Raw genomic sequence first — 25,322 nt, forward strand, 5'->3', positions numbered from 1 at the left:
TCTTTGTTTTAATCAGATTGCTAATCGAGAAGACAAACTTTTTTTCAGGGAACAGGTGATTTTTCTTCATACTTATCTGTATGATAACTGAATTGATGCAGAAAGTAAAACAAGTTCCACTTGTTTCAACTGTCAACATCACCCACAATAATAATAAATTCAATAACAGCCATAATAGTTTGTTTATTTGTAAAAAAAGATACATTTTACAATACAGTTAATACAATAAAAATTAAAATATTAATCTCTACTTGTTTTATATTCAAAATATACGACCACTTTAATTTGGAACAGAATTTCACAAACTGACTTCTTGTTAATTGAAATGTTTGATTTTGACCATAAAAAGGTTTTAGCCTCTTTCAGATAAAATTAAATTTTCAAGATTGAAGCTATTCTACCTAAACTTATACCAACACTTTTTTTTCCATTTTATACTTGGATTGTTAACTTGTGATTAATCCTGGGATTAACTCTATAAATCATCTTAGTCTATTTCAAAAATTATTTGAATACAACACAGGGTATATTGACTCAACTCAACATGATTCGCTACAGCTCTTAAAAATTTGCATACAATTTCATTTAAACATCGCCGATTCAAATCCAATTTTTTACAATTGACGCAGAGGCAGAACCCATATCCCCTTCCACAGTGCTTATATTCAATTACTTAAAATTTATAACTCTACCCTAAATGACATTCACAAAGAAATATAAGTTGGAACATTAAGATGGAGATAACTCTTAAGCTTACTTTTGAAAAGGCTTCTTGAGGATTGATTGATGGAGTTTATAAAAATATACATCAACAATCAACATTCAATGTGGTATTTACAAATGAATAAAACGAGACAAATACTAGATTGAGACACTTTTAAGTTATTACATAAAACTTAAATATTTAGCACGCAACATGAAAGTAAAATATAAATATTGTCAAATGATTGTGTTCCTTAAATTAATAAATATGTTAAATATTGACACACAATAAAATCATTATTATCACACACTGATAGTTTTAAAGAATAACAAGCCAACAGTGAGGCTGATGTCCCCGCCGAAATCCCCAAATAAATAGATGACACATATTAATTAATCGCACATCTATTTTTTTCCAAAGTATCAAGCAATCAAACTGATTATCAACTATACACTAAGTTTCATCACTCTCTATCAGATAGAATCAAAGTTATCTTGTCCCAAAGCAGGAAATTGCTTATCTCTGCTTAGCTTTAGCTCGATATGTTAATCATTGAACTCAGTCAAGACGAACATCTACATCAAGTTTAAAGAGAGAGAGAGAGAAATGGGGTTTAACGTTCACTCGACACAAACTAGGTCATTTCGGGACTAACATATGGTTTAATTTTATTTACATAATTCGCTTGCGCTTAGGGGTCTTTAGCAGTGGGAGGAAACCGGAGGACCCGGAGAAAACCCACGAGGTTGGACAGGCGACCCTATTCCTTGCCACGTACAACCCGGGATTCAAAACCACGCCAGTCGACTCAATGACAGAGTTTATGATACAGCGCGCGCACGCTAACCATTCAGCCATCCAACCCCCCTACATCAAGTTTAAACATCCTACCTCAATTAGAAGAAGAGTTGTTGAACTCAGTCAAGACGAACATCTACATCAAGTTTAAACATTCTACCTCAATTAGAAGAAGAGTTTGACCAATCAAAATGCTTATTGCTCGTTAGCCTAAGCAGAAAATTCTCATCATCGAACTTAGTCAAGGTATTGATGTAATGAAACTATACACCAAGTTTCATCACTCTCACTTAATTAGAACTAAAGTTATCGTGTTCCAAAGCATCAACCAATCAAATTGCTTATCTCTGCTTACCCTAAGCAGAAAATGCTGATCTTCGCACTCCATCAAGGCAATGACCTCATAAACGCCTACACCAAGTTTGAACAATCTAGGTCAATTAGAAGGAGGGTTATTGTGTTCCAAAGTCTCGGCCAATCAAATTGCTTATCGCTCTGCTTACCCTGAGCAGAAAATGCTCATCATCGAACTTAGTCAAGGTATTGATGTAATGAAACTATACACCAAGTTTCATCACTCTCACTTAATTGGAACTAAAGTTATCGTGTCCCAAAGCATCAACCAATCAAATTGCATATCTTTGCTTACCCTAAGCAGAAAATGCTTATCTTCACACTCCATCAAGGCATTGACCTAATAAACACCTACACCAAGTTTGAACATTCTAGCTCAATTAAAAGGAGGGTTATTGTGTTCCAAAGTCTCGGCCAAGCAAATTGCTTATCGCTCTGCTTACCCTAAGCAAAAAATGCTCATCATCGAACTTAGTCAAGGTATTGATGTAATGAAACTATACACCAAGTTTCATCACTGTCACTTAATTGGAACTAAAGTTATCGTGTCCCAAAGCATCAACCAATCAAATTGCTTATCTTTGCTTATCCTAAGCAGAAAATGCTTATCTTCACACTCCATCAAGGCATTGACCTAATAAACACCTACACCAAGATTGAACATTCTAGGTCAATTAGAAGGAGAGTTATTGTGTCCCAAAAAGTGTGACGGACGGACAGACAGACAGACAGACGAACCCATTTTAATAGTCCCCTGCTTTCTTCGAAAGGCGGGGAACAAAAAGATATTGTAAAAATTGCTATTGTCACAGCCTATAACCTTTCTTTTTTTGATAGTAATATAATTTATCACATACATTATTTATACATTGAACTTGATTGAACAGAAGAATCAAATTGAATAATAAAATTGGTCTCTCCATTATACAGTCCTCAACCACTGTCTGTGTCTTGAACAAATAATATGAGTATATTTTAATTAATTTATCGCACACCCGTAATACAAATATGGTCATATTGGACAACTAAACTTAATTGAACGGTTTAGTGAGTTCTACTCGACAACTATACAGGAAGTTAGCTGAATGGTGTAGTGAGTTCTACTAGCTAGCTATACAATAATCAATGGGTGCCGTCATCAAAGTAAATTAAGATATGCTTCAGTATAGTGTAAACATTCAATATAAGAAAATAATTACTAAAATTTATCTATGAGGTATTGCATCAAATAAGCTCTGCTTCAATTAATATCAGTTTAATTAATAATACTGGTAATTATTATTCAGCCAAATTATATTGAGCAATCGATATATGATATAAATTACATTTATTACACTCAGTAAATGATAATGACCATTCAATAGTTAATATTAACCAAACAATAAATGCCACTGAGTAATCAATTGAGCAATCAATAAATGTTTCTGACCATAAACTAATAACGAATATTGACTGTTTAGTAACTGATATTGGCCAATTGGTAAGCAAAATTGAGCAGTTATTAAACAGTCAATAAACAATATTAAATAGTCTATAAATAAATTAATAATACTGAACAGTCGATGAATCATATTGAACAGTCATGAATAATATTAAACAATCAATGAATAATATTGAACAGTCAATGAATAAAATTGAACAGCTATTGAAAAATACTTATCAGCCATTCAATAAGATATCCGTCTATCAATGACAACAATGACAAGTTTATCAATTTTTTCAGTAAACAATACTGATATCAACATAAGAGAAACAAGAAACCTAAGGATCTTAATTTTACATATTAAGATGAATAGATTAATCTGAATTACTGTGTGACATATGAGTAATGACTTAGTAAATGAAATAAAAATATTAAAAATTTCTGCAAAGTAAAAATTTTGGCTAAGAAATGATTTTAAAGTTAAATAAATGATAAACTGAGTACATTCAAATTGCCATTGTGTGAAAACTTTGGTTTAACAACAATATATACATGTATTTTCAAAATATTTTTGGCTAAAAAGTACAATTATAAAATAAAAGTAAAATGTCTCTATATTTATGCGGAGGATCGTTTTGCCCTGATCAACAGTAATATAAAAGCTATAAGTCTGAAACCCACTAAAAGACCAAATAACATGGATATATCCAAAACAAAATTGTCCTGAAATGAAACAAAAATTGAAAAATTATTCAATGAACAGATTAAACTGTTCAAATATTATCTGAATTTGTTCAGCAACATAATTCCATTTGTTCCATTGAATCAAAGAAAATATAATTTGTAAATATTTCAAAATCATAACATTTTCAAATCATTCAAAGAAAAAAACAAAAGAAAGTAATCAAACCACAAAACTTCACTTCAAAATATTGAAATCGATAAATATGCTTGGAACATCACTACAGTGTCAGCATGGTTGCTAATAGTAAGTAGTAAGAGAACGCTTTCTTTTTTTTGTATCAATCAGCCTAATGGAGATGGGCATATGCAGAGATATTGCCCAAGAGCCTACACTAAAGTCTAAATTAATTACATTTATTTTCTAACTGAGACGGCTAATACTTTAGTGAAGCTTATTACATGAACAAAAATTTTGCCCAAGAGCCTACACTAATGTCTAAATTAATTACATTTATTTTTTTAGCTGAGATTGCTAATACTTTAGTGAAGCTTATTACATGAACAAAAATAAGAAACAAATAATCAGCTTACCTCATCAAAGTCGAGAGAACTAAGAACATCGTAGCCATTTTGAAAGCAAGGCACTCCTGGTATTGTCACATTACCTGGTATAATTGTACCATTTATTTTACAATCTGTTTACAATATAAAACATCAAATATAAGTAAGGACAAAATACAACAAAATACCAATTCAAACTATTTAAATTCAAACATTTAAAGATGCATTATGTAAGAGCTAAATCTGCCTATTGCAGTGTAGACTGGAATAATCAGACACCACATTCAATTTGGACTCTTTGGATATTTCACCGAACATAACTGATTAGAACGTATAGTAAAAACAGAAACAATTGAACGTAAATCAGTTTATATACATTCATAGTACATTATTATATGCACTGCGACCCATTTGTGTCCATTTCTAGTTGCCAAAGAATAGTGATTTAGCTCCTTTAAAGAATGACAATAGGTTATAAAAGGTTACATACCTATATGTGTAACATGTTTCCATTGGTTAATAGACATCAATTCATTAGCATATTTAAACCATGAAATATATTCTAACCATATAAAATAAACTGGAGTTGTCCTGTAAAATAATATTAAACATACATTATGCAAGAGCTAAATCTGCCTATTGCAGGTCTTCCTTTATGTGTCGGATTTTCACTGGATTTGAATCCGATCTGCTGCTCAATGCTCACTGATGATTAAATCCAATAATAGATTATCGAGACTATGTTATTTATCGTACTAACGTTTGTGATGATGATCGGGCTAGGCTTAAAATTCAAAAGCTAATATCTCGGTTCAGAGTGGAGCAATTTGACTGAAATGTGCAACATATTATATTTACACTATCTATTTTTTAACTATTATAAAGAGAACAGTCAACTCTTTATGTAATCTCCCATAATGCCTCTGTAATTATAATAACATGCCAGCTGTGATGTTATAAGGTTAACTGTTATTCACTGTAAACAAACATAGCCACCAACGCCTTTCATTGGTAGATTGCCTACAACCACGTGTTTACAGAGTAACTGTTCTAATACAAGCACACAGTGTTGTTTATAAACAGTTACCCCGATGGCATCATTGCAAGGGTCTCACTTTGTTAATCAAAGGCGGGTTGTACCTCCCGTTCTGATAATGAATAAGATATAAAGAATCTGCAAAAGTTGAACTTCTTCAGAAAAACACAGAGACATAATATATATAAAATTGAAACAGGTCATAATAAACTTAATAGAGACGTACCCTGAGTTAAGGAAGAAACCACCAAACAGCATGAATGGTATAAGTACAGGTGGGGCTATAGCTAGGGCGATGTCAACAGATCTTGTTAATGTAGATATTAAATAACCTGTAAATACATGACAATAATAACAAAAACTTTAAAATGCCTAAATCTGTACTTATCATTCTCATCCATTGAAAAGGCAAAATAGCGTAAAAGTACCACAACGCCTCTTATTTGGACCATTATGACTGATCACTGACTGGCACACAAAATGTTGAAAAGTAGATCTTTCAGTGCATGTGTATGCAAGGAAATAAAATCAATCCGATTAAAACACAGATCCTATTTCGTTTCATTTTTTATACAGTAGAATCTGCATTAAGCAGCCACCCAAGGGAATTTTCACGACTGACGGCTTAACGGGAGTGGCCTCTTAATAAAATCTCAGTGCTTTTTGTGCTGACATCAATTAAATATTACGCTTGGATGCATTGGAAGCAAACATCAATACTTGCATCGGTAAATTTGATCGTCGCTGAATCTTGCACCGAACGAAAATTCTGTACTCAAATCTCGGACGTAACTTCTGTAAACTTGTCATTTTGTACCAACCTTCGATACTACTGTCTACCATTGTGATGCATTTGATAATATTTATCAATATTTGTGAAGAAAATCGATAAATTAATTTTATTTTATCAAAAAGCACATGGACAAAAAAACATCGCTGATCAGTGGGGGTCCAGTTAATTAACTACTACTCACGGGATTAGCAGAGGTGTTACGAAGAACGACAAGATGGTATCATTCAACAATGGCTGTTGAATGGGTGATGTTTTGTTAAATTTATTAATAAAATAATGACCGCTGGCCGCGTTAGAGGAGTGACCGTTGAATAAAAAGATGAAACAATAGAATTTTTACGGGGGGAATTTATCGTGACCGCTTACAAGGAGATGTTGCTGAATAGGAGTGGCTGCTCATTCAGCTTCTACTGTAGTTCAAAATTTTGTTTTACTTGTCTTTACTACACTAGGATCTGGAAGAGTTGTTTTATAACTCGGGATTAACCAATGAAACGGTCTGTTACGGCAATTTTTGGGAGTGAGGTGCACAGAACTGTGGGTAAACCAATCAAATCTTTGACATCATAGGGTCAAAAGCAGCTCGTATGACCTCTATCATTTTATAGACTTATGGTATCATATTCATTTGGTGTTTTCTTCAGGCTGAAGATTAAAATTATTTTCAGCAATTTAAGTAGAAATTTCAACTTACCGAAGGACATGGCAATATTAGCTACAAGTACAACCAAACCAGCACATATTAAAAAGCCCTCAGCACTTGCATATAATCCTGAAATTACCAAAAAGTTGTAATGTATAACAAATATAACTCCTATTTTTAAACTTAGTAAATTCATGTCTAACAAATTAATTCCCCAATAGGCTAAAGGGATAATATTGAAAGTCCATACATAATGGTCAAAAACAATTTCTTAAAAAAAAAAACCCCAAAAAAACATTGTGGTCCAACAATTACATGTATTCGAATTAATCAATTCAACTCATAGTCATATAAAGTTGATATTGATTTCACATTGCCATCATTATGTGTCTTAAAGGTATTTTTTATAAAAAAAAACATTTTGGTCCAAAAATCATTAAAAATCGATCAATTCTAACTTTTAAAGTTTACATTGATTTCTATTGATTACATATTTTTGATAAATGTGGATGATGTGGCCTTTCGTAGCTTTAATAGGAATGGAACAGAAATAAAGAACTCACCTACCATCCAATATACCACAGATATAAATATAAAAGGAATAAGAATAAAACTTGGCAACTGAAAAAAACAAACATCACTTAAGTCTAGCAAATCTTTTTTTATCTTTAGTGACCAGCTTATGCGCGTGGGGGTCTTTAGCAGTGGGAGGAAACCGGAGGACCCAGAGAAAACCTATGAGGTTGGACAGGTGACCCTACTTCTTGTTACGTACAACCGGGGAATCGAAACCACGCCAGTTGACTCAATCACAGACCTTATGATACAGTGCACACGTGCTAACCATTCGGCCATTCAAACCCCCCTTTTACGGATAACAATCACTATACAATATCCACCAAATGTTTCAACAAGATTTCACTATTGTAATTTTGTATACTTGATAATGACTAGTGAAATCTTGTCCAAATGTCGTGTGGATATTATATAGTGATTGTTGTCCATAAATATTAAAGGACAATATTGATGCCAGTCATTATCACATATGTGATAGAACATTCAATTACTCTTACAGTCTCATATAACAACTTTTGATCTACGAAGGAATTATTAGTGAGCAGAAATTCGCCCATGTATCTGTTATCACCCGTCACTTCAGCCAGTTTTATAGAGGGATAACTCGTGTTTTCCTTTTGCGTTCGTCACTTCCTATTGTTGAAACATTGATTACTCATCTATCGTAGCAATGATCTCTTTGAAAAAATAATATTTGGAACGTGTTTAACCAGTTCTATCACATATGTGATAATGACTGGCACCAATATTGTCCTTTAACACAAGGTTCAATTTTATGGATACACAATTCCTGTGTCATAGATAAACAATAATTAAAAGAGAATGTGTGTAGGGGGTGGGGGGGGGTAGGGGTTAGGTTACTTGATTTCCCTAGTGTTTTAATTACATTGATCCTCATAAATCTATAGGATTTGCTTATAAGAGTTTTCTCTGTGTTGGTTTAATTGTAAAGTGCCCTCTAATCAAAGGTTTTAATTGTATTTGATTGTTATTTTTTTTTCATATTCTGTATATATTTGTCTACTATTCACATATCTGTGTCATTTGCTTGATAAAGGCGAGAGTATCCTCGTCGAAACGTCGCTTAGTATTAAACTCAGTACCGGTAATTACGTATACATAAAATTGTACCTTGTGCCCATATATTTCAATGGACAAAAAACAACAAAATAAGGATTTACTCAGATTATAAAACAACAAACCTCAGCTAAGGATTTACTCAGATAATAAACATCCACACGATATAAACCACTACCATATTCACGTAAAAATATATTCACTTCAATAGGAAACGACTGAAATACAATTACAAAATTCATTGGTGAAGTGTTGCTCTGTCAAACCAGATATTACAAGTCATGAATGAATAAGAATATTTAAATAATGACACAGGGTTTGCTTCTTAGAATCGCTTTGGTATTTTATTCGGGAGGACAGGAACACAGACTGAGAATGCCCTGTCACTATGAAAAATAATTCTTGACTGTCATATCTCTAATAGAAGTTTATAGTAAGTTGCTGAAAGTGGTTTTGTCAATTAGAGTACAAAGTGTACCCTGGTTACTTTTTCTGTATACAAAAATGTACCAGACCAATGCCAGAACGCCTGTTTCTACGCAATATCTATACATCAACTGATTGGACGAAAATCCTGCAAAATGCACAGATGATATTTAGCCATAGATCAAACATCATAATATGGTGGCAATTATAAAATTGCTTACAAAGTGCACTAGGCTTAAGGGGATTTTGTCGTATAGAGTACATGTGTGCATGTACATGTATGAATAGTATAAATTATAGACATGTTGTGAGCATGTACGAATAACATACATCATACACATCATGATTACATGTACGAATAACATTAACCATATACATCATGTGTGCATGTACAAATATCATAAACCATAGACATGACATGTGCATGTACGAATACATAAACCATAGACATGACATGTGCATGTACGAATACATAAACCATAGACATGACATGTGCATGTACGAATACATAAACCATAGACATGACATGTGCATGTATGAATAACAAATCATAGACATGATGTGTTCATGTATTAATAACATAAACCATAGACATGATGTGTGAATGTATTAATAACATAAACCATAGACATGATGTGTGCATGTATGAATAACATAAACCATAGACATGATGTGTGAATGTATTAATAACATAAACCATAGACATGATGTGTGCATGTATGAATAACATAAACCATAGACATGATGTGTGAATGTATGAATAACATAAACCATAGACATGATGTGTGAATGTATGAATAACATAAACCATAGACATGATGTGTGCATGTATGAATAACATAAACCATAGACATGATGTGTGAATGTATGAATAACATAAACCATAGACATGATGTGTGAATGTATGAATAACATAAACCATAGACATGATGTGTGAATGTATGAATAACATAAACCATAGACATGATGTGTGCATGTATGAATAACATAAACCATAGACATGATGTGTGAATGTATGAATAACATAAACCATAGACATGATGTGTGAATGTATGAATAACATAAACCATAGACATGATGTGTGAATGTATGAATAACATAAACCATAGACATGATGTGTGAATGTATGAATAACATAAACCATAGACATGATGTGTGCATGTATGAATAACATAAACCATAGACATGATGTGTGCATGTATGAATAACATAAACCATAGACATGATGTGTGAATGTATTAATAACATAAACCATAGACATGATGTGTGCATGTATGAATAACATAAATCATAGACATGATGTGTACATGTATGAATAACATAAACCATAGACATGACATGTGCATGTATGAATAACATAAACCATAGACATCATGATTAAATGTACGAATAACATGAACCATAGACATGATATGTGCATGTATGAATAACATAAACCATAGACATGATGTGTGCATGCATGAATAACATAAACCATAGACATGATGTGTGCATGTATGAATAACATAAACCATAGACATGATGTGTGAATGTATTAATAACATAAACCATAGACATGATGTGTGCATGTATGAATAACATAAACCATAGACATGATGTGTGCATGTATGAATAACATAAACCATAGACATGATGTGTGAATGTATGAATAACATAAATCATAGACATGATGTGTGCATGTATGAATAACATAAACCATAGACATGATGTGTGCATGTATGAATAACATAAACCATAGACATGATGTGTGCATGTATGAATAACATAAACCATAGACATGATGTGTGAATGTATGAATAACATAAACCATAGACATGATGTGTGAATGTATGAATAACATAAACCATAGACATGATGTGTGAATGTATGAATAACATAAACCATAGACATGATGTGTGAATGTATGAATAACATAAACCATAGACATGATGTGTGCATGTATGAATAACATAAACCATAGACATGATGTGTGAATGTATGAATAACATAAACCATAGACATGATGTGTGAATGTATGAATAACATAAACCATAGACATGATGTGTGAATGTATGAATAACATAAACCATAGACATGATGTGTGAATGTATGAATAACATAAACCATAGACATGATGTGTGCATGTATGAATAACATAAACCATAGACATGATGTGTGCATGTATGAATAACATAAACCATAGACATGATGTGTGAATGTATTAATAACATAAACCATAGACATGATGTGTGCATGTATGAATAACATAAATCATAGACATGATGTGTACATGTATGAATAACATAAACCATAGACATGACATGTGCATGTATGAATAACATAAACCATAGACATCATGATTAAATGTACGAATAACATGAACCATAGACATGATATGTGCATGTATGAATAACATAAACCATAGACATGATGTGTGCATGCATGAATAACATAAACCATAGACATGATGTGTGCATGTATGAATAACATAAACCATAGACATGATGTGTGAATGTATTAATAACATAAACCATAGACATGATGTGTGCATGTATGAATAACATAAACCATAGACATGATGTGTGCATGTATGAATAACATAAACCATAGACATGATGTGTGAATGTATGAATAACATAAATCATAGACATGATGTGTACATGCTCGAATAACATAAACCATAGACATGACATGTGCATGTATGAATAACATAAACCATAGACATCATGTGTGCATGTACGAATAACATAAACCATAGACATCATGATTAAATGTACGAATAACATGAACCATAGACATGATATGTGCATGTCTGAATAACATAAACCATAGACATGACATGTGCATGTATGAATAACCTAAATCATCAACGACTCATACTTACATTAACTACAGCAAACATACTGGTAAAAGACATATTAATGATAAGTAAAAACAAACAGCCATTAATATTCATGACAGCCGTCTGGTCATTCTCTTGTTGTAGATAAATTAAACCTAATATCAATGCAACAACCTATAAATAAATACAAACAAAGCTATATACTCAACCCTGGCCAGACAGATTTACAAGATTGTAGGTATTTTACAATAGCAACATTCAATTAATCAGATTTGAGGCATCTGGTTAAACCACACTAATACTGAATATATGATTGCCGTAAATTTGAAAACAACCCAAACTGCATCAAACGCCTATAGACCTCAAAATTTTATATTTTGAATCACTGTAATGCAGGTTTTGGTATACTGTAGGTGGTAGCATTTTTGGATATGTTGTCACTACAACAGGAACACCTCTCTGGATTAACCAAGGACGGATGACCATCATGGGATTAACACTGTTTACAATATTATCATTATATTGTCCTCACCATTATGGTTCTATACTTTCCCAAACTATTCGTGACAGTCGGAACAGTGAGATTTATTTCTCTTTTTTTTCTGGTTCTAGGATTGTAAGTAAGATTCTAAAAAGACTTGGGACATGGACTGATCGTTTGGACAATTAAAATGTAATTAGTATTTGAAGCAATTTGAAAAATAACTATTGCTTGTGACAAATTTACATACCGATGTCTGGAAAACTCTAACACGGAACAATACAACGTCACGTAACAAACCAACCCAACTTCTCCAAAACACAGTTCGAAACTGTTGAAGCCAACTAGCTGTATATCTATGAATGGGAAAGACACAGGATATATTTCATCTCATCTTATAACAATCAAATATTGAAATCAAAATAAAATGAAACAAGTTTTTAAGTTACAGTAAAACATCCTACTTTTCTGCACCAATCGAGCTATTGGATAGTTGTACAAACAAGATTCTTTCTCTGAATTTCTTAGCGATTGAATAGAGAGCAAAAAAATTAGCGCTAATAATACACTATTTAATGACATCTGGTCTATAGTGTATACAATCGATTTCACAGGGTATTACGAAAATCTTCTAATATTAGTAAAAGATGACTACCTTCTACACATGACGTCATATCATGCGGCGTCAATCATCGTCTCAATGGTGCGTGCATTGTTTACATAAGACATTACTGATTCAAGCAGAATTGCGCCTTTTACTCATTTTAATACCCATTTACACTAAAATAGGAAATAATTTTTACCTACAAATACTTTAAACCTCTATTCGCGGCCTAGTGAATATTCACTGCTGATCAGTGTGTAGTGTATATAGCGACACGATAGTCTATAGCACACATAGTGAAAAATAAACTAGTCTATAAATACATGGTTCAATAATACCAGTTTATAGTTCATATAGTGACAAACTAGTCTTTACCAACATTTTCCAATGCTAGTTAAGCAACAAGACCAAATACAAGGTGAATATTATGAATTGGCACAACATTTAAATAGCCCTGTCGACCAAGCAATGAATGAACACATATGAAACATAATAACAAAAACCCCTAATAAAATAAAGTATGAACTTTAGAATGTACATAATAGTGATAAACCTTAGGTCCCCATTACATTTATGAACTACTAGAAGAATGCCCGGCTTCGCTTGGGGGTCAGAACTCCGAAACCGGAAGTGGTAGACTAATGCCACGTGGCCTATGTTACTCCCCTTTCGAGGTACCCCTATACCCCAAATTTCAGACTCGGGGCAGACCTAGTGTAGCCGCCAACCCCGAACAGACAGACAGACAGACAGACAGACAAACAAACAAACAGACAAACGACAGTCACAAATATTAGTATAGATAACATAAAAAGAAAGTGTATTTTAATGTGTCTAAGAATAGCCAAACAGATAATAACTAGGGATTTAGAATAAGGGAACCGACCCTCAGTAATGCTACTGGGAGGGAGGGAAGGCAAGAAAAGTTCTAAGCAGGCCTAGCACATGGCGAGCTGCAAGCTATATGAGAAAACGTGGTGGCGTTGAATTGAGAGCGAGACTTTGGCGGCAGCAAGTAACAATGTGCAATTAAGGGCCAAATTCAACTAAAACATTATTTACAAGCAAAAATATAGTATGAATTTATTTACCTAGATTCATCACTAAATGCATCTTGCACCTATAACACATAAAGATAATTACATACACTGCAGCTAATAAACTTTACTGGGCAGTCTTGTTAAAACCACAGTAATAGTATTTAATCATAACCATCCACATATACCTTGTAAACCACAATATTGTGGAAGTTGAATCTCTAAAAGGAATATTAGTCCAACACGGGTTCTATTCTCTTCATATTTACAAATACACGATGAATTCAAAATTTCGCAATATTTGGCTTCTCTGTAGATGATATATAAACAAGCCAGTGGCATATATATATTTTGGGTAAATTCTTTTGATGGGACTCTATTTTGTCCATGCTGGGAGATTATCTGCTGTTGATATATTAAAGGGACTATCCCGATTTGAACAGAGTCTCAAAAATAAAAGTCCGAGTAGTATGAAATTTAAGCGCCACAATATAGAGGAATGGTGTATTTACCCCGTCTTAAATTTTCAGAGCAAAATATTGAGTCGTTTGGACGTGAACGTCAAAACTGCTTATCTGGACACGTAACCTTTTTAAGATTTCGGGTCATTTTTTTCGTTGGGCGACCTGATAATCGATTCCCGTTCCTTTAGAGGTCAATACAGTTAATGACCCATGTGCTGTACTTGATAACGAAAGGTAAATTTCGCCTACACATTATTTTTATAAAAAAAAGTCTGTTTTTTTCCAGATGAAGACTGACGGGTTTAAGTTGTTTGAAATCGAATCACGCGTATTGGGTCAGTTGCTCAGCCCTAAGGTAGAGGATTTCAAAGGATTTTAACACAAAATTAAGCAGTTTTAGTCTCCGAAATGTTATTGGGAATGGCCCTTTAAATAACGCCCGACATCTGCAAGATCAAGATCATTGACTTTTAAAAGTTTTTACCTACCAATGAATAGTTTTCTTCCCCTGGATTTTGACCGTTGATTTTGTCGGTTTCTTCAACCATCTTTTTGGTATGTTCACTTTGTTGAAATGCATCACATATTGCCTGTTTACAGAAACAGAAAAATAGAATGTGTAAAATGATGAACGGTCAAAATTAATATGTTGAATTTGTGGCCTACAGAAGTCAGATTTCTTGAAGGATTTTTTTTTTCATCAAATTTGAAGGGATTGTTTCAGGAGAGGTATTTATCAAAACATAATGGGATTGTTCATTTCGAACTAAGGAGGAATTCAGCATATTTTGATTGTTAATATAATGGATATGAAACTAACTTCGACTTTAGAACTGCAGGCTTCTTCTTTACCAGGAACAATGGCCAAAGTTAAAACATAAAAATCAGCAGGATTAAAATTTACTGGACATGGATAATTTAATCTGGAATAAAAATATATCTGAATTACTGATGTATTGTATATTGTTAGTATAAGTACCCTGATATATTGTTAATAGAAGTATTGAGATATATTGTTAGTAGAAGTATATTGTTAGCAGAAGTAAAATTACTGAGATATATATTTTTAGTTTGGATAGTCAGTCATCATGCCGGCTATTATGAGAGAAATCTTGCCTGGACCAGCGTTTTCAGCGCATTTAATTTCTGAAGGGTTGTCTGACTGGCACACCAACATGTACATGGGTGGATTTCAGGGTTTTTCATACTATCCAAATGACTAGATGCCTTTTCGTAGCCAGACCCTCCGTCCTGCACTACTGACAGAGGGAAACCAGGTTAGAAAGTCCTGATGAACTTCCCAGGCCAAACCGTGTTATAGCTCTGGACTTCGAGGTTAGTTAGCAAGTCACTACTCACTGTGCCTCCAGACACAAAAGCAATATGTATTTATAAATATATTATTGTGTATAGTAGTAATATAGAAGACAAACTTACCCTTTAAAAAAATCATAGGAATCTTGAGCCGAGCCTAAGAAAGCTGTTCTACCTTTAGCTAATAACAATACTCTGAAAATACAAGCCAACAGTGAGGCTGATGTCCTCCGCCGAAATCCCAAAATAAATAGATGACACATTTTAATTTATTTTTTTCAAAAGTATCAAGCAATCAAACTGATTATCAACTATACACTAAGTTTCATCACTCTCTATCAGATAGAATCAAAGTTCTTTTGTCCTAAAGCATTGACCAATGAAATTGCTTAATTCTGCTTACCTTTAGCTCAAAATGTTAATCATTGAACTCAGTCAAGACATTCACCTAATGAACATCTACATCAAGTTTAAACATTCTACCTCAATTAAAAGCAGAGTTGTTATGTTTCAAAGTTTTGACCAATCAAATTGCTTATCTCTGCTTACCCTAAGCAGAAAATTTTCATCATCGAACTTAGTCAAGGTAATGATATAATGAATCTATACTCAGAGTTTCATCACTCTCACTAAATTAGAACTAAAGTTATCGTGTCCCAAAGCATCAACCAATCAAATTGCTTAACTCTGCTTACCCTAAGCAGAAAATTTTCATCTTCGACTTCCATTAAGGCATTCCCCTAATAAACACCTACACCAAGTTTGAACATTCTAGCTCAATTAGAAGGAGAGTTATTGTGTCCCAAAAAGTGTGACGGACAGACAGACAGACGGACGAACACATTCTAATAGTTCCCTACTTTCCTTGAAAGGTGGGGGACAAAAATATACATGTAGTTGAGGTAGCATCTTCCAGTGGTATCACTACAGTATGATACCTAATACTATGCTCATTAATAGTCTGTTCGTTCAGGGGAGTTAACGTCTGCTTCCAAAGAAAATTATGTCTCAGACAAATGTTTCCTGGGAAACTAGCTAGAGTAACCAGTCGAGGGGCTAGTTCAAAGTGTGGTGGGATTGTAAGTGTGACAAAAGAAATTTCCGTCGCCTCCATTCACTGGGTTTAAGGCATCTAATGGGACTATTCAGAACCAGTCTTACTCCATTCCAAATGTGTGGCTCCTGGGAAGAAGCAATAAAATAAAAACCCAATCAGTACTGCTAGGGTGGATTATGGCAAGAAGATGCTGACTGACTCGGGTTGCCAAACTCACTCGGATCTAGAGAATGATGATACATTGGGTCACAAGGCTTAGGCACTTTCCAAGGCCACCCGACATCCCTTTACATAGTATGTCCATCGAGCATGTCGTCTCTCCTTGTTTGTAAGAAAATGTGAAATATAATTTAACCATATAAAGTTATGGTGTTTTTGATTACACAGTATCAAAATATAAACTTTATTATTTAATTGCAAGAATTCACTCATCTGACTATTGATATTTTTCATCTGGGAATTTACCAGCTAATAGGGAATTACTAGAGAATTTTTCTGATGTAATACTTACTAATCAAACATAAACTTCTGATGAAGTCTGATTCAATACTTACTAATCAAACATAAACTTCTGATGAAGTCTGATTCAATACTTACTAACGAAACATAGCATAGAGTATGAAGTCTGATTTAATACTTACTAATCAAACATAGTAGGCTATAAACTTCTGATGAAGCCTGATTTAATACTTACTAATCAAACATAGTAGGCTATAAACTTCTGATGAAGCCTGATTTAATACTTACTAATCAAACATAGTAGGCTATAAACTTCTGATGAAGCCTGATTTAATACTTACTAATCAATCATAGTAGGCTATAAACTTCTGATGAAGCCTGATTTAACACTTACTAATTATAATCAAACACTGTGTAAACTTCTGATGAAGCCTGATTTAATACTTACTGATCAAACATAGCATATACTTCTGATGAAGGTTGATGAATTGTACAGAGTATTGTACGACCTTTAGAAGCCATTAATTTTAATGTCTGAACAACATTCTGTGCCATGAACGTATCTAAACCTGACGTAGGTTCATCACAAAATACTAACGGAGGATTGGTTAATACCTGAAATAAAAAAAGGAAATAAGACAACGTTGTGTATCGGTACTTATTCTAGAACACTTTATACCACTTCACTGTATTAAAGGGATACAGATATATTTGTATTTAACTATGTAATTTACTAGAGAGACAAAAGCTGATATCGTTAACTGTCAATTCCCCAAATATAGCAGGTTGTTCACCCTATTTTCTATTGTATTCCATTCTGGAATGTGATTGAAAGATGTAGCTTTCAAAATCATGTCCTAAAACTGCACTTCTAAGTAAATATTTAGGTGGGAATGCAGTAGTCATTAAATTAAAAAGACCTATATGGAACATCAAGGTGTCATATCAGATCCTTACATTTGAAATAGTAATGACCAATATGAACATGAAAGACAAGCACTTCCTTCAGCCTGGCCATTAAAATTCAAATAATTATCACCTTACCTCTGATGCAAATGATAATCTTTTCATTTCTCCACCAGAAATACCTCTAGTCCTTGGTCCTCCAATCTGAGTATCAGCACATGAAGATAAACCTAACTAATAAACATAATATATACAATATAAAATATGTTATTAGAACAAAGGATAGTTGAAAGTTGTTTTAAATGCCTCAGATCATGAATATTATCTCTAACGGCAAGTTCAAATTTTTTTATTTTGTTTTGATTTTCTGGTGTTGAATTTTTACATTACAAAAGATTTAACATGTATTCAGAATAGATCAGTGAACGATGTCGTGGCATTATGAGAAGAGCTATGTTTTCACTGGCTGTTTACTGCTAACACCTGATTCAGCGAAGGCACACAAATTACTATAATATGTATATTGCTAGGTATACACGGTGATAACTAACCTCTCTTATGACCTCCTCAACTCGTTGTAGTCTACCTTCTTTAGATATACTTTTATCCATTCTTAATAACGCCTGAAAGTATCAAAATACAACCTGTAAATGTAGATATTTATTCCACGCATGAAATGGAAGTGACATAAGGCGCTTTGTGCTGTTGTGGAAATTGATTCCAGAAGGCATTTTTTGTTAGAAGAATCAAAATAGCCAAATGTGTAAAATGTTACAAACTTCCAGTGGCCCTAAGAGCAACCATATCAGATTTCAGATTTCCACAAAGATGTTTCTACAGAGTTACTGTTCCAGAAACCTTGTAAATTCTCTACAAGTCAAAAATTTTTCTTCCAAATAGGCTGGAATTTTTCTGCTGGTCGTAAGAAGGAATCCTATTGAAATTCAGATTTGCGCAAATATTTTTCTATACTAAAAACTTTATAAACACTCTACAAGTCAAGGTTTTTGACATTTTTAAAAAAAACAAAACTAGCTGGAATTGTTCTGCTAGTCCTAAGGAGGAATTCTATTGAAATTCACAGTTAGACAAATACTTTTCACAAAGTTACTGTCCTTGTCACTTGGTGGGTGTATATTTGTTGCCCGGCAACACTTTATTTCACTTCATTGACAGCTGATTATTGTTTTGGTTGAAATTTCAGGTTGGGGTAAGCCACCTTTTTGCATCTTTTGTTTTAGAGTAAAGCTTAGGCTATATAGTAGTAGACGCAGTTCATATAATTATTTACAGGCTTAACGGATCAGACATTTTGCAATCTTCAATAATTTGGTATACTGTTGGGAAATAATAGAGCAATCAGTGAAGCGTGTGTAGAGAATAAGACCGGATGTGTACAGCTGGCTGACAAGAAACAAACTGGAAGTGAGAGTGGCTAACCTTTCCAGGTCATAAGCCTCCATGTCCGCCATATTTATTTCACAAATTGGAAACAAGTATGGCGGCTTGGGGGCGTTAACTTTTTTTAATTTAATTATTTCGCTATTATTGTAACCGGAGTTCAGCTTTAAGCTCAGAAGAATGTTAGTGCCCTGTATTTATAGATACATGGGGGTGGGGTGGGGGATTCACACACTCCAATAAGCTACAAGGGCAGTCTAGAATTGGTGTAAAACTTACCCTAAATTGTAAATGTTCTCGGACTGTTAGTGTATGTATAAATAATTCATCCTGTTGACAATATGCAGAAATATTCCTGATTCCTCGACCTACCACCAGACCATTTACTTTGATCTGACCACCTAATTTATACTGGTTAACATTTCTACATGTTAGAACATTCATTAGAGTAGATTTACCAGCCCCACTGAAATAAACAAAAATGTTTGAAATGAAATGATGTGAGAGCCGTATTATTAAAAGAGGGACTGGCTGAGCTGCAGCCAAGGGCCCCCAAATTAGTTCTAAATTATTTTGTTTTACAATGAATCAATATGTCATTTATTATGTTTGCCAAATAAATACATAAATCAATACTGACATAGAAATTGTTTTAAAATACATTAAGAACCTTGTTTCATAACTACTATACCTTCATACTCCTGATTATGGCTAATGCACATAGTTCTAATTTTTAATGATTTGAAGAAATGAAGACCGACTTACCTAGCTCCCATGATGGCTAATAACGTACCAGGTTTAACCAAACCATTTACTGCAATAATAAACACAGTTTGTTCTCAATCAATCTGATTAAAACACAGATCCTATTTGGTATCATTTTTTATAGTTCAAAATTTTATTTTACTTGTCTTTACTACACTAGGATCTGGAAGAGTTGTTATATAACCCGTGTTCTTGATGATGTGAGGGATTAGCCAATGAAATGGTCTGTTACGGCGAGTTCTTGGCTTGAGGTGCACGGAACTGTAGGTAACCAACAAGAAACATCAAATTGATTGGTTAACCAAAATGTCTAAGTCAAAAGGTCAAAAGCCGCTCGTATGACGTCCTACGCGACCTTCAACTACAAACAGTCACATCTTCATGTAGTGTAGGTCATCGAAAGTGTAAAAAAAAAGAAACGAAATATAAATCTGTATTTTAATCAGATTGTTACAAAATTTACCAGTAATCAACGAGGCTCAACGAATTCCTCTCTACTGCCACCAACCCAAAACCTTATTTCAATTAGATTGGTTCTCAATGCACCAAGTTTTTAATTCTGACCAACCACTTGATACACATTCACAGGGAAGTGGAAACACAGGATATGAAGTAAAACAGCAACCTTGACAATTGCAGGGAAGGATTAGGATAAGTGGAATTTTCTTCCAGTCTCCTACGTCTTAATTCAGTTGACTTATTCTAAGATTTAGATTGTTATTTGTAGGATTTTCAAAACTTAATAAATCTTTGAAAATTTATTCGATAACAAAATATTTAACAGGGTTCATCTTAGAATTAACAGGTGGGTGTCCATTTTATTTTTGATAAATTCAGATCACCTGATTTGTAGTTGAAGAAAATGAGAAATGAAATCCAAATCTATAATTTGACCCATAGGCCCACTCTAGGCCAAACCTGGAATTTGACCCATACTCAAGGCCAAACCTAAAATTTGACCATACTCGAGGCCAAATCTAAAATTTGAACCATACCCAAGGCCAAACTTAACATTTGACCCATACTCAAGGCCAAACTCGAAATTAGGCCCATATTCCAGGCTAATGATTGAAGTTTGACCATAAATTTGACATCCACTCTAGGCAAATAAGTAAAATGTACTACTAGGCTCATATTTTAAGCTAGTAATTAAAATTGAACACATTGGATAGTAACCAAAATTTGTCTCATATTTTAAGCCAGTAGTTAAAATCTAACCCATTTAATGGTTAGCAATCAAAATTTGGTTAATAACCTAAATTTGGTTTATATTTAAAGCTAGTAAAAAAACAATAACCCCTATTATTTGAGTCAGTAACTTAAAAGTTAACACATATTGTAGATAGGTTAATTAGTGACTAAAATTAGACTAGTGTTAGCCCATTACTCACCATCTCTTAAAACATATTTTGTTTCTGTGGCCCCACTGTCCTTACGACAACACCCCTTTCCCACTGGTACTTCAACACTACAGTTTACATTCTGCCATGATAAATTAATAGGTTTTATTTGATCACTCATACTATTAGAAAAAATTCTTTGATCGTCAAATTTATCGTAAGAGTCTCTTGTAGTTGTATGATTTAAATCTGTATGAATCAAATCTGTACTTGTGTAGTTGTTATGGGTAGGTTGGTTGTCTCTACTGTCTCCGAGGAGAGGAACTCGTTCCGATTCTGCCATCATTTCTTATCAACAGCTGAAAATATCAATAATATAACATCAATTATAAATAATAACAGCAGTCTACAAAAAGATTTCAAAATCTTTTTGAAAAGCTGTTTCCAGAGGTTGGGTGCTGATCTATAAAATAATTATCTTTGTAATCAATAAACATTTTCTAAATAAGAGGGTGTTGCAGTAGCCTGCACTCGTGGTTAGAATCTCCCTGGTTGGAATCCCAAGAAAAATTGTCTAGTCACACTTTTGGTTGCATGTAAAAGAACCCATGTGTAGGCAGAAAAGCTCCAGTCCATTCCTCTCCTTTTTAAAAAAAAAAAAAAAAATAAAGTATAGAGATTCGTTCTTCAATTATAAATAATACCATTCAAAATGAAAATGAAATGAAATTAGTTACTCTAGTAACGAAAATGAAATGAGATTTATCACCCTACTCTGCTCTGACTTGGCTAATGAAGACGAGCATACGCCATACAGTGTGCTATGAGGGAAGTTTTGTCCAAACGGCAGTGCTACGGTCTACTCTTATATTGAAATCCAACTGCCACAGGATCTTTCACGTGCATGCCAATGTTTACACGGGACCTTGGTTTTTTGTCCGTCAGGCCCTCCGTCCTGCAGCACTGACAAGGGTAAACCACTGTTGAACTTTCTCTGCCAACACAGGGAGTGGACCTGCTTCCTCCAGTCTAGCGAGCCAGGGTCTTACTCAATTAGCCAACGTAGCTCCCCATTCAAAATGTCAACGAAACTAACATTTCTTACATAATTATTCATATAAAGAAATAATTAATACCTATATACTGTAGACAGAAACTGTTAAGATTGGATCACACCTGGTATCACCATCGATTCACAAAACTATTAACTAATATCAGTTATCTGATTAGTTATATATAATTCATTTGTTTTTTGGACCCTAGCATCCTGTAAAATTCATCCATGTGACATCAATAGAATCTAGCACAGATTAAATGTCAATAGATAGGACTCTTATGCATTCAGTAAAAAAGATCCCATACATTGTTTGGATTTGCTTCGCTAGGCATGACTTCTATTTGCAGTCGTCTTTTTCATAACCTTGAGAACAAATTATAGGATTTCCCACTTGAAATGTCAGTGACATAAAGATTTCTTTAGTAATAATTCTGTTTTATATGCTACAGTTAATCCCCATTTAATTTCATATAAAATGTCCATGTAGTATAGACTGTGTGATACAGAATCTGGTCCAAATTCAATGTCAATAGATGGGACACTCATTCAGTGTATAACGGCCAATAGAACAATGATAGCTTAAGTAAATATATATGTTATCCTGTATCTATTTATCTTTATCCTTTCAATAAAGGTTTGGGTTTTTTTTTGCATAATAAGATTAGAAACATATCTACTTTCTGATAATTTAAATATAGTACAAAATATATGTAGCCTATATATTTTTTACCTTTTCACTAAAATATTTAATACAATCTGATTAAAATACAGATCTATATTTCGTTTCGTTTTTTTATACTTTCGATGGCCTACACTACATGAAGATCTGACCAGTTGTAATGGGAGGTTGTGTCAGGGGTTGTATGAGTGGCTTTTGACCCTATGATGCCAGATATTGATTAATCAATCAGCGTTGATGTTTCTTGGGGTTTACCCACAGTTCCGTGCAGAGAACTTGCCATAACAGAACGTTTCATTGGCTAATTCTTCACATCAACTAGAACGCCTGTTATATAACAAGTCTTCCAGATCCTAGGGTTGTGAAGACAAGGAAAATGAAATTTTGAACTATAAAAAATGAAACGAAATAGGATCTTCATGTTATAATCAGATTGATATTTAATAAGATCTACATTGCTGATCTAAAATTTCAGAATCTTTCTAGTTCTCTGGTAGGCTAGAGATCCCCAGGGGTAAAGCATTATTTTCATATTACTTGTCAATTGGAATGTCAGAGCACTTTGTCCGTTCAGGATAGTAGTGGCTGCTCAGGATAGTGGCTGTGGGGCTGACAATTTTAAAAGTACCAGTATGTGGCTCACTTTTCTATACCAAGCCTCCAAATTTAATCTAACAATTAACAACTTTATAACTACCTAGTCATTCGAATGGTACAAAAAATGAGGTCCACCTTGTCGATGTTCACAGCTTCCGTTGGAATTGGATGAAGTGCAGACATGCAAGTCTGGACAATATTTCTCTTCTCTAGTATTGCACATGTGACAAATGAAATGATAGTCTAACCGTAGGCCTATGTTATTTTTTAAAAGAGTTTGAAAAATACCAAAAGTATTTTTAATTTCCTAATAATTGTTAAGGCAAAAGTTAAGAAGACTGGGATTCTCACTGGTCTTTTACCATTTTATATTATAGGAAGAAGAACCTGTTCATTCTTGTACCTTATTCAAGCTGTTCCAAGCGATGGTGGCAATTTAATATAATCAAGATCAGTTTCCAGATAAACATGAGCAAATTAACCTTAGCTCCACAAAACACAATGCACTGTTACAATAACAAACAGTGTTATATTGGCATTTCGTCTGTATTTTCTGTTTAATATTATAAATAGTTTATTTATTTCATTACCAGTACGGTACCAAATCATTACAAAATAGAAAATTACGTCTCGGCTAACTGCTGGTAATTTACAAATAGGCCTAATAGAAAATTGAAAATACTTACCGAAACCGGAAATATTTAAAAAAAGAGCTTGCAATGTTTATTGACCCCTTTCGATCCAGACTGCACGTCAATGGTCAAAACAATATTGAACTCAAGCCGACCCGTTCTTGATATTGAACTTTCAACCCTTAGCTCTCGAACAGCCAGTCTGACCGTCATTAGGAAGGGAATTTATAAAAAGAGACTGAATGATTGAGAAACAAAGTGAAAGTAGATTGGCCGTGTTGTCAAAACATTGGTTGTCGAACAACAATAAATGTACAGGGAAATATTGATGGAGGTTCAGTTAGATATGTCCAATACTCATACTTTTTTTCCACTATAACCCAATTAATTTTCTTATCTAAATAGAAGTTAAATCAATTTCAGGTGATTTTTTTTTTTTTTTTTTAAGGTATACGTACCCCTCTCAATCAAGCTTGCTTCATTATCCTGGTAAGTGCAGATCAGTAGCAGGTTAAACCCCATTTCATTTGTTCATTTCAAACTCGATTAAGCAATATGGTGTACCTCTGACCTTATGGGGGTTTATGGTACGTCTTACTTTTCAGCACCGACCGGGCATACGAAGATAGGCTAT

At 33.6% G+C, this 25,322-nt stretch overlaps 1 protein-coding gene across 2 annotated transcripts; it reads right to left on the bottom strand.

Annotated features, from left to right (window-relative positions):
* Positions 1-165: 165 nt before the first annotated feature.
* LOC126807865 (protein white) lies at positions 166-24,880 on the bottom strand. Of its 2 annotated transcripts, none has more exons than XM_050532713.2 (20): positions 24,743-24,880; positions 21,775-22,082; positions 20,384-20,432; positions 19,898-20,084; positions 18,769-18,840; positions 18,356-18,451; positions 17,760-17,926; positions 15,919-15,990; positions 15,302-15,404; positions 14,970-15,071; positions 14,072-14,100; positions 12,627-12,732; positions 11,938-12,069; positions 8,774-8,866; positions 7,559-7,616; positions 7,047-7,124; positions 5,786-5,891; positions 5,014-5,114; positions 4,554-4,657; positions 166-4,001 (listed from the first exon to the last, which is right to left on the bottom strand). In XM_050532713.2, exons 2-20 carry the CDS (start codon positions 22,067-22,069, stop codon positions 3,897-3,899), a joined length of 2,055 nt encoding a protein of 684 aa, XP_050388670.2. In that variant the 5' UTR covers positions 22,070-22,082; positions 24,743-24,880; the 3' UTR covers positions 166-3,896. The 2 variants fall into 2 exon arrangements, with proteins under 2 accessions (XP_050388670.2, XP_050388671.2); XM_050532714.2 differs by lacking the exon at positions 24,743-24,880 and adding an exon at positions 22,860-22,999.
* Between the last annotated feature and the right edge of the window lie 442 nt (positions 24,881-25,322).

The sequence above is a fragment of the Patella vulgata genome, chromosome 9 (assembly GCF_932274485.2).
Source record: "Patella vulgata chromosome 9, xgPatVulg1.2, whole genome shotgun sequence".
NCBI classification, from domain to species: Eukaryota; Metazoa; Mollusca; class Gastropoda; family Patellidae; genus Patella; species Patella vulgata.